The sequence below is a fragment of the Puntigrus tetrazona genome, chromosome 15 (assembly GCF_018831695.1).
Source record: "Puntigrus tetrazona isolate hp1 chromosome 15, ASM1883169v1, whole genome shotgun sequence".
Classification (NCBI taxonomy): domain Eukaryota; kingdom Metazoa; phylum Chordata; class Actinopteri; order Cypriniformes; family Cyprinidae; genus Puntigrus; species Puntigrus tetrazona.
In genome coordinates this window covers 17,404,098-17,416,189 of record NC_056713.1, presented here as the reverse complement: position 1 = coordinate 17,416,189, position 12,092 = coordinate 17,404,098, and the positions used below count along the sequence as shown (strand labels likewise).

The 12,092-nt window shown below is 34.6% G+C and overlaps 1 protein-coding gene across 1 annotated transcript; it reads right to left on the bottom strand.

Moving 5' to 3' along the window:
* Positions 1-1,208: 1,208 nt before the first annotated feature.
* On the bottom strand, positions 1,209-2,171 carry LOC122359481 (olfactory receptor 10A6-like). The gene has a single exon (XM_043259799.1). It carries the CDS (start codon positions 2,169-2,171, stop codon positions 1,209-1,211), a length of 963 nt encoding a protein of 320 aa, XP_043115734.1.
* Between the last annotated feature and the right edge of the window lie 9,921 nt (positions 2,172-12,092).

Sequence of the window (12,092 nt, the reverse complement as noted above, 5' to 3'; positions counted from 1 at the left end):
ATCTTTCTCACTGTGTCAGAATTTCCACTTTCCATACTTTCTGATAATACTGAGCAGCACTGTACAGTTAGAAGGGACACACAAATGAATCAGGTTGATGCAATATGTCTTTAACCTTTAACCTTAACACAATTGGAAAGCACCCCTGTTATTTAAAAACAAATTTCATTAGACTACCATATGTGAGCTGCATCGAGTAGCATGGGGTATTCATTTTGAATCTTTAGTATAATGGTCACACTTACTGAAAAATACTCAATTGAAATGAAAAAGTCTACATTTATAGTGCACAAGAAAATGCTGTAATTCTCACCCGTTACAGTTTTCTGGTTTGTTTACTTTCGGTAACACTTTACAATAAGGCTCAATAGTTAACATCAGTCAACAACATTAGTTAGCATGAACTAAGAATGAACAATACTCCTACAGCATTTATTAATCTTAGTTAATGCTAATTTCAGTGTTTACTAATGCATTATTTAAATCACATATTGTGTTTGTTAACATAACGCACTGTGAGCTAACATAAACTAAAAATTAACATTTGTATTTTTTTTAACTATTGGCAAATATGAATACTTTAATAATTGTATTGTTCATTGTTTGTTAATTTTAGTTAATACGTTAACTAATGTTAACAAATGACACTATATTGTTTGTTGTGTTTGTTAAGTTTGTTGTGTACACACAGAATTTCCTAAACTGTAACAAAGAATATAATCAATAATTTTAACATGTTTAAGAACAGAAGCCAGTTTTCTTTGCAACATGAAAAGAAACAAAGATAAAATAATTTGTGCTTTGTATTTCCCTTGTGAAAAAAATGTGAGTTCAGACAAAATTAGAACTCCTCAGCGAAGTCATCCTGAATCATAAACACGTCATATTCACCTCTTTATTTTTATATTTGTATAACATTACACAGCAAATTTATATAAATGTACATGACGTATATGATTAATTAAAGGATATTTGAGCAGAAGAGTGAAAAAGTCCTATTAGTCCTAACTATTGTATTGTAAACTAACATTTTGTCTATAATATAATATTAGCACTGTAATGCTACATGTAATGCTACTAATGAGTAATGCTACAGCAGAAGGTGCAAAAAATCCCATAACTTAATAAGGATAAAATACATTTTCAGGAGCCCTTGAAAAGAGGACATCATTAAAACAACAACTGTTTGGCCTCATCAATAAAGCATATCAGATCGATCGTAAAGGAATACCAACTTGTTTCTTTGGAAGATGTCTACTGAGTAACTTTTTGACCTCTTCTGTTCTCAAACAGTAAATAAGGGGGTTGATCATTGGCGGCAACAAGCTATACATCATAATGATTACTAAGCGCAAATCAGTGCTGAACTTGATACCAATGTTGCCAGACAAATAATTAAACAACCTGGGTAGGAAAAAGAGAACAATTATGATAAGCTGAGGACTGCAGGTAGAGAAAGTCTTCATCTTTCCTTGAGTACCTGAAATCCGCATAACTGCTACAAAGATAGAACAGTAAGAGAATATAATAACAGCAAAGGGCACCAACAGAATTGCAAAGGCATAGATGAGAGCTGGAATACTATATAGTGATCTGTCTGTGCATGCCAGTGTTGTGATGGAAACGTGATCACAGTAACAGTGCATAATTGTATTTTCTGCACAGTAAGGGAGAGGGTAAGCTCGAATGACCATTGCTACGGGGCCTAGCAAACCCAAAAACCAAGAGCCAAAGAACAGAATGAGTACATTTTGGTTTGTCATGATGCTGTGATATTGAAGCGGGTAACAAATTGCTGCATAGCGGTCTATAGCAATTACAGCCAGAATAACGGAACAGACACTGCCGAAAAAATGCACAAAGAACATCTGAACAAAACAACCCAAGAATGAAATGGTTCCATCTTGAAACCAATACCTGCTGATTATTTTCGGTAATGTTGTGGTGCTGAATAGTACATCACATACAACTAGATTTATAATGAAATAGTAAACAGGTTTCTGAAGGCTCTTGGTAGTTACAAACAACATAAAAAATAAAGCATTTCCAACCAATGTAAATACATAAACAAAAAATAGAAGTGCTGATACAAGTCCATAGTAATGAGGCTGAAGTCCAGGAAAGCCAATTATTACAAAATCCTTTATGAAGCTGACGTTTCCCACTGACATGGTGAATATCAGTCTTTCAGTATGGGTATTTTTTCTGTATGTAGAAAATGTTTCATTTAATATTATGAATGCTAAAAAATTGCTAAAAAATGTATGAATAAAGAGAAACAAACCTGCTGCACTTCTTTCACAATCTACTATCAAAGTACATTCTATCCATTTGAGATAGGCTGGTAATGGGTCTGTTTATATCTGACAAATTATGCAGAAAATGGTCTGAAACTCAAATGACAAATGACTGTTCCTCCAGGGACAGTAACAAAGTTACCATGCACTTCTGTAACCAAATCATTACATTGGGATAAAAAAGTAAAAAGATGCAAATGTACAGCTATTGACTGTCTTCTTTAAAATAATAATAATAATAATAATAATAATAATAATAATAAAAGTAAAGGGGTGCATAGGGATTTATATTTTTATGTATTTTATATTTATAGCTTTTAAAAAAACTTCTAATAGTTTTCACTAAAATAGAATAAAAATAAAATAGAACACTGGCGTTCTAATCTTATAAGCTGGAAGAGCTATTTCCAAACATGCAATACATGCAATATTCTACCAGTATCACTTCAAACAGTTCACTGTTTCACAGTTTCACTGTTCAAGTAAATCACTAAATCATTTCTAAAATATATATACAAAATAGATATCTGACTCTTACACATTTTGCAAATAAAACTGAACCATATTTTCACATTTGCTTTTTTGACATATGACATCTAAAGAATATTTTTGTTGTTATTTTATTTTGGCTGTTATAATTTATGCACATACAGTGGATGCATTCACTTTTGTTTAATTAAATAACAGATTTGTTGAGATCTATAACTTTTTAAGTAAGGTTTCTTTAACATCTTTTTTTAACATCTTAAATGTGTGACGGCAGTAGGTCCCGCCAGAGCAGAATATGTCGGATTACCTCAGTTTACTCCTGTGCAGCTGAAAACTGCTGGAAAAAGTTCTCTAAAAGCTAACTCAATGTTGCATCTTGAGTCTTAGTATAGATGTCATACCACCTGTGTGTTTCTGGATTCGGTCATTACATGGCACAGGGTGATGGTGTTCTTATTTCGGGAAAGGTGACCGAACATCTCAGAGTTGCGGACCAGGCTCTATTACCTCAAAGGGCCAGAGTTCTCTTGCTTCTGTCTCAATCTATTTCTCATCCTGGCAGCAGTCAGGCAAGTGCTTCTTCAGGCAGTAACACAGATGGTCTGAGGGTGATTGTAATTTAAAACCCTCCAGGGAACCAACCCTTCAAGAGGACCATTGTTCCTCATGCACCCCACAACCAGTTGAGCTGCCAAAAAAAATGGATCCATCGGAGAGTGAATCAGATCCAGGGCTAAAGTGCAGATCTCCATTGTGTCCTGAGCCCTTGAGATTAGACAATTGGTTTCTCAGAGTGGTCTTGGTTTCCTACTTCTCAAAAATGCATGAGGAACTTACCAAGTTGTGGATGGCACCTTTTACTGACAGAAACTGACCTGCTAGCTCTTCCTCCCTCACCACACTTGACGGTGCTTACGTGGCCTGTGAAGAAACTGCCTCCATCTTACACAATGTAACATTACCGCAAGTCCATCAGGCTAAGACAATGAAAGACCTGCACAATAGTAGACATGATCCAGAAGTTCTGAAAAAGTTGAAACCACGCTGAGATTAGTTTTCAGCTGTCAAACTGAAGGGCATGTACTTTCATGTGTCAATCCTTTCATGCCACAGACCATTTCTACAGTTGGTAGAATATGTATATAATTAGAAGGTCCTGCCCTTTGGGCTATCCCTCTGCTTAAATTCATTCAATGGCAGAAGAGCAATACCACTGAAATAATTTTAGAGGTACCTGGGGAATATGGCATCTGCAGCGGGCATTGGGGGAAAGCATATTTTCACAGGCTCCATGGCCAGTGTGTCTGTGCCAAGTGTTCCTCAGTCAGGAGTAGTGTGGTAGTGTGAAAGCTGTAACAGCTGGCAGTGTGAGGATTCTGAAGACACAAACAAGTCTATCTGAGTGGCTCCTAAACATTTCTCTATCAGCTGGATCTTCTGGGGATGGAGTCTCCTCAGAAACTTTCTACTCCAAGAGAGAAGGTGGCAGGTGAGTGACGGGACAGGAGTGCAGACTAATGGTCGCAGTGTTGTCCATACGGACCAGCATGTGCTTGCCTTGTAAGTACCTTTTGCGACGCTTCAAGGCAAGGCAAACCTCTAGGCAATTGATATGGTGCAAGGATTGATCACAGGGTGAAGGTTTGGCAGCAGGCTGGTGCCGCGCTTCCATGCCCACTTTGGGACTCAACCAGTGCTGAAGCAGTCTCATATGAAACTGAGACCCCTATTGGGCAGTGAACCAATATCCTCCTATGTTCTCAAATGGGGAGTAGCACTGAGAGACCCCAACTAGTGTATGCTTGCTAAACTGCTCAAGAGTTTTCGGACTGCAGCCACTGTCAAGTTCCTTCTTTCCCTCTGTAGCCAAACAAGGTAGATTGTCTGTTGCCAGGCCCTCACTTGGTGAATCCATGAGAACAGGGAGAGTGTTGGGTCCTACATGTAGTGACCTAAGTTGATTTCATATGTGTTTTCTCAATGGTATAGCTTCAAACCTGTATTTCCCCAGCAGACATCTCTGCCATTTCTTAAGAGGGAGACAATCACTTCTCTCTTCCATATGTACAATCTTCCATATGTACCTGAATGGTTTTCTGAAGGCTTAAGTGATTCCGAAACCTCTTTGGAAACAATGGGGCTTTTGCAACATTCCTGTTCCAAATATAATGGGTATGTTTTCCCAGTGTTTTCCAATCTCACTAAGCTAAGACAAGGGTGACTGGCCTTCCTGCTGTGAGCCCTGACCTATACCCAAGGGCATGCAGGAGGCTCGCCCAAGACACTAGAAGGTGCAGCATCTGTGGGGCTAAGTATCCCCATTTTCTTCAATCATCAACATGATGTCAGGAGTGACTAACTGAATATGAAATGCCTTGGTTACTTGTGTCACCCTCGTCCCCCGAATAAGGGAATGGAGACATCACGGAATGGATTATATAAGAGACATTTCCTGCACAATAAGGGAAAGGGTAAGCCCTTATTTGTATTATTTTTATGCCATTATAAGTTGGCAAAATTGCAATTGCACATGTATTGTGCCATTTTGTCATTCTCATTTCACATCCTTCATTTAGTCTGTTTGTAAGGAGGCATCCAGTGTATTCTTTGTGTCGTTAAATCATCCACAATGCTTTACACACATTACAGTTTACATTTACATTTACATTTAGTCATTTTGCAGACGCTTTTATCCAAAGCGACTTACAATTGAGAGTACAAAGTTTGCTAAAAAGAAATTGGCACTGAGCTCGTACAATTTCTTTTGTATTGCAAAAAGATTTTGGAGATGAAGACATATGTTTTCTATGGAGGCAGAGAGAGTTCAATGAGCTGCAACTTAAGAAAAACATATGCAAAAAGAAAATGCACTAGAAAACTAGAAAAAACATCATCAGTTCAACAGTGCATATGCTATAAATAATCCCAACATGCCTAAACATGGAAATGCAATGCAATAACAGAAACAAACTAAATTCCCAACCGATACCAGTAACATTTTGCCAGTACAACAGACCACAACAGGAGAACCCCTACAAATTCCAATTGCTCTTATAAATGTTGTTGTTATAAAATGTAGTTATATGCAAATTTGTACTTGCACAAACTATTTAGAGGGTTGTCACATGTGTGTAGTTACAGAAATATTGCAGATTTAGATACTATGTACCAATGTGCACACTGTGGTTACATACTATGTACCCATCTAGTTACTATGTAAATACATAGGTATTAGGGCCACTTAATGTAAAGTTGGACTCATATACAAAAATGCAACAAAAATCACATAAAACAGCTTTAACAAACCCATTACAATGTCTTATTGAAAGTATAATCCATTAAATGCAACAAAACATTACATATAAAGTATGAAGTATCATGTGTGTTCTTTTAATTTAATTTCATGGAGGGCTCAGGAATATTGTAACTTCCTTTTAGGTATACAAATGTCATTAAAATGTCTACAGATTTAAATCATATGACTTACAGTTGGATTTGTTTGTATATAGACTTACATTATGCTGAGCATGAAGTTAAAACGTCCACACTTTTTGTAAAATAAGGCAATCTGTGTTATTAAAGAGACGTGATGTTAAGAAAGTGGTAAATGTGTAATTCCTATAATCCACAAACAGCAGGCAACATGACAGTGATTCACAGTGTTTACATTTATCCTAATAATCTCTCCACTGGGTTTATTTGGAAGTCTCTAGGCCAGTTAGACCACACGTTAAATTATAATTAATAATAATTAATCACCTGTCAAAGCAGGCCATTAATGACATCTTATTTTAACAGCATTACAGGCTTCCACGTTCTCCTTTTTCTTTGATGACTATTATTGAGCATTGTCTCTCTGGACATTTACTGTGTAATTCCTAAGTGACAATCAATGAAATAAATTGTAAATATTATAAAAGCCATTATTTTGTTGCTGATGAACAGTAAAAACATGTAAACAGTTGCCATAAAAGTGTATTTCCCCAGAGTCCTAATTTGCTACTTGTTGTTCTTGGTCCCTAAAGAGGCAGTCCTCCTTCATGATCACGGAGTGACATTTTGTTTATCAAACATTATTTTGTTTCTACACGTCTCTGTGTCTCTAAGTGGCTCATTATCAGGTGAGGTGTGACAGGTAAAAACGTTACCCTAGAGCAAAAACACTTTCAATCAAAGATAATGCAACTCTTGCTCAGAAGTTTGAAAACACTTACACATACGTCAAAAGATTGTTGTTCTTGATTCTAAAGTGTTACCGAAATCATTCATCATATTCATACCATCAATTGCTACACAGCTGTCTGAAATAACAGATTGGTTAATTATAACATTTAGTGTAGTGGTCCTGTCCTAGACCCAAGTGAAAAACCACATGAGTATTAGGCCCATTTGGATGCTTTGTGACAGTTTTTGAGATTAATACTATTTTATAATACCATTACTGTTTCATAATGTTACTTTAGGTGTTTGTAATAACTTCCTTTTGCAACCCAATGTTAATTTTAGCCATATAATGCATACCTAGTTGTATTTGTATCAACCTATTATTACACTACACCAGTTTAGCATTTCTCATGTAAAAAACCTTTATTCTTTCTTTCTTCTTTTTTTTAAAGAACCCAATAGTATTTATTTCATTAGCTAAATGTTTTATTTGTGATTATTTATGGTAAACAAGAAGGGGGTCTCCAAAGTAATAAAATTTCACAAGACCACATACAGTTGCTTTAACATGTTGTATTGTATTAATATCATATGCTGCTTTATTGTTCCAATAACTTCTCAGAAACAACCAAAGTCATCATTGAAAGTTCTAAAAAGATGTTAAATTAACCCAGAAGGTGCATCCCAAATAGAGTACTTTAGCGCTATTCTATGACGTTTTTTAGCATAAATACTGCGTTTAAATTCACAAAATTCCAAAAGGAAAAAGTGCACTTCAAATACCTGGATGATGCACTTAAATAATTAAAAACAAAGTGTGGAATGTCGAACACTTTAAGCACTCATCTGTAGTTTTAATTATGTCATGAAGTGGAATGAGGGTGAACGAAGGAACTGTGTGAATGCATTTTACTAAATGAAAAAAATTACTAAATTACTAAATAAACACACTTTGGAACTAAAAGCCATGGACATGAGCTCTGCAATCACAAAAATGAGAGCAAAACAATTGAACATGTTGAGGTACGTAGATATTTTATTAGAAATTTCGATAACTATTGATTTTAAACTCTTGATAAAAAAAGTAATTACTGTAATTGTGAATATCAGAATCACAAGCAGTGATATCAAAATCAAACAAGAATTAATTATTACTCTATAAATGTTATTTTAAAAGATCCTAGAAAGGGCCTACCAGACTTTGTCTACATGGTGTCAACTGTGTTTGACCAAAAACAAACAAAAAACAAATGTAGAGATGTATATTTAATTGATTGAACACTTGATTATCTGTTAATAGAAAAAAAAATCTATAAAAAAATGGGGAAGGTAAAAAAGTGACCAGTTTATAAAGTGCCAATATGCATCTGATATCACGTCATGTAACTATTATACCTATTATGCCAAGATATAATAAGTGGACAATAAAAATAGTTAATAAAGCTTTTTTAAGGTCATAAAGCCATTGCCCTTCTAAACAAAACTTTTTAATGATGTTTTGATCTACAGTACTCAAGGTGATGGGAGACAGGATTCTCCCAGGTGTCAGAGCTGTTTGTACATGGTCTCCTGTGCATCAACAATTAGTCATCTATTATGAGTGCTGCTAATTAACAACAAACAGTCATTCTGAAACATAAACACTCTTAATCTTTCAATCAAAAGTGATGCAACTCGTGCTAAAAGTTTTTATTATAAAGTTTTACAGTAGTAGAAAATACATCAGTCATCAATGATTACATTATCTTTAGTAATAAAAGTTATCAACGGAATACAGTAATTTTCTTATTCCTTATTTAGATTTAAAAAAAAAAAAACATTATATAAATTTTGGGGTTTTTTATATTAAACAGCTAACCTTTCATGGGTGAATTAATAAAAACAATTAATATTTCATTATCTTACATGTCTAAGATATTTCATTTTCTATCTTATACTATATTTACAATCCATATGGAATAGTTAAGAATGAAGATTTTTATTGTGTGTTTTGGTGTAGCAATATATAAGGTATTAGATGTATTAATAATATTTTGAAGAAATCAACTCTGTAGAGAGAGACTGGATATGAGAACAAATCTGTGTGATCATTGTATTGAACACCGCTGTACTTTCAAACATCATATATAAAAGCAGCTAACCTTGACTTGAAGAATCCTTAGGCCTTGTCCCAAATGGCAATCTAAACTATTGCTGTCTTCGTATGAGTCTACACCTTCATGTTAAAATGCTGCAGAATTTGCATATATTGGCTGCAAATGAGGCTGCTTCTGAAAGCAAATATGATGCATGGGACATGCTATGGTCTCAAATACTTATCAGACATGTGTAGGAAGTGGCCTTCGTAAGTCTGCAAGTGCACATTTGTGACAGGGCGGTCCTCATTTCACATCCTTCATTCGGTCAGTTTGGAAAAACCAACAGGCGTATCCTAGGCATCCTTCAGTCATCCACACTTTTTGTGGAAATCCAGAAGATTTTGCGAGCAAGATGTTCTGCAACTTAAGAAAAACACACGCAAATAGAAAAAGCACCAGCAAATGGAAACCTCAGTTTGATGTATGTTTTTTTTTTTAGTATTTGCAGCATGTGTGTATGCAGCATGTAAATACAGTATATTAAAAAATATAATTTAAATCAAAAACTTAAAACATATATGACTAGCATTTTATTTGGAGCAGGACCCTATAGCACTGAAGAAGGCCTGGACAAGGATGCAGCCTTCTCTGAGAAACACTTCATTCTGCCAGTTATGAACAATGCATCAGGTGCATCCTTCTCATCCTTCAATCACCCATAACCCTTTGTTCTAATTCAGAAAAAAAGCTGAAAACACTGCTTCGAACTGCTCAAAAAACACAAGCTGGTGATGCTTGGTCAAAACTACATGTAAATGTAATTAGAATCCAAACATGCATAAAACAAACCCATTGCAATGTTTATTGAAACTATAATCTATTAAATGCAATTAACAAAATATTAAGCATTATGTTTCTGTGTATGGTTTTTTAATTTACTTTGCAATGCTTGTTTAGTTTTATGGAGGCTTGGCACTATAACCGTTATAGTATACACGTCATATAAAAATGTCTAAAAAATCACAATCCTCTGTCACCGATACTTTGTATATTAGACTTATATTTAAGACATGCATAGAGTGAGAAGTTACAGCTTGAAAACTGATGAAGGAAATAGATGTGTATACATTTTATGTAGAATATGTGATAAAATAAAGACAGTCTGGAAAGGAAATCTGTAAATGTGTAATTTCACTTACTCCACAGACTACATGACTCATTCACAGTGTTAACACTTATCTTAATAATCTCTCCCCTGGGATTATTTGGAAGTCTCTAGGCCAATTATGCCACAAATTGATTTATCTGTTAATAATTTAGCACATCTCTAAGGTATATGAATTATTAAGCTATAACAAGTATCTTCTGCTTAGGTGTCAATAAACAAAGCACGGTTTTCTTGCATGATTGCATAAGATGGTCATTGGTCATGGATCACCGGTCAAAGCAGGCCATTAATCACATCTTGCTTTAACAGCATTACAGGCCTCAGTCTTTTTCATTTGTCTTTATTATAGAGCAGTGTCTCTCTAGACCTTTATTGTGTAATTGCTACAGTAGGTGACATTCAATGAAATGAATTGCAAACATCATAAATTATTTTGTTGCTGATGAACAGTAAAACATTTGCTGATGAAAAGTGCAAACATTTGCCATAAAAAAAGTGTCTTTCCTCCAGCGTCCTAATTTGCTACTGGCTGTTCTTGGTCCCTGAAGAGACAGGTCTCCTTCATGATCATGGAGTGACATTTCTACATGTCTCTGTGTCTCTTAGTGGCTTATTATCCGGTGAGGTGTGACAAACAACAATGTTTCCCTAGAGCAAAAACACTTTCAATGAAAGATGATGCAACTCTTGAAAACACTCATACAGAACTTTCTACACTGACCAAAACTAAATTATAAGTCATTAACAGTAAAGTAACTGACATGTTTTTTTTCACTTGTGCTAAACAGGTAAATCGGTATTGTTGTCACATTATTTGTTGTCACATTCAGGCTCTTTTAGAATAATGCATTTATGCAAGATATGTATGTAATTATGAAGTGCCACTAAAACCATGCAACAAGTTAGGGAGCACATAAAGGGAGCAATGAGTCATCATATTTATTGAAAGGTCAGCACCCTTCATTGTGTTCAGGAAAACTTTACGATTCAATTATTTTATTGCAGAATAAGTATACTGTGTAAAACTGCTTATTGCTTATTTAAATTAATTAAACAGTGTAATCTCTTACATAAACAGACAATTAAATGTTTCTTTTAAAGTGGAAAGTACCGAAAATCAAAATGTGTACATAAATCTCTGTAAAACATTGTACGTCACTATGCAGTAGGCCTCAGTGTTTCCATACAAGTTCTATCTTCATGCCTACATATGTCATGTAAGAAGTGGGGGAAAAACCTGCATGCATATCCATTCTATTTGTTCTATTTTGATCTGTTATATTATAGTCTTGTCAGCAAACTACAGTTTATGAGATTAATACTGTTTTATAATATTGTTACTATTTTAAAACACAACTTCAGGTGTTTTTAGTCATATAAGACAGTGATATATTTACAAAAGTGAATTACACTTAACTGGTTCCAAAGTAATCAAAATTCACACAGGGACTTATCTACACATGTGATGTTTGGGTAATAATAGGGTAATAATTGTGAGCAAAGCACTATATTATAAAGAAAATACAAATAAAGAACAACATATTATAAAGAATATACAGATCGTCCCAGTGTATTGAACTGTTTAATCAAATAGATCCAAAACTTATTTTTTTATTATAAACATTTATATAAATATTTATTATAAACAATCTTGAGTCTGTTTTGAGTCACAGTTTGATTGAAGGATCTTCAGCGAATGATCAGTTGAATTTTATTTAAGAAGTAATTATGTAAATATGTTGATATTTCTGAATGTATACACACTTTGGGACTATGGACGTAAGCTCTATGGATGTCCAGCAGTTAGCATGCTAATTGCATGTTTTTGGGGTTTTTTGTGTACATAGAAAAGTCTTAGATCTTAGAAAAGACTGGGGTAAAAACAAAACATTTGCA

Bases quoted from the DNA above. Each gene is read 5' to 3' on its own strand.
- LOC122359481 (XM_043259799.1), bottom strand. From the start codon at position 2,171: ATGTCAGTGGGAAACGTCAGCTTCATAAAGGATTTTGTAATAATTGGC.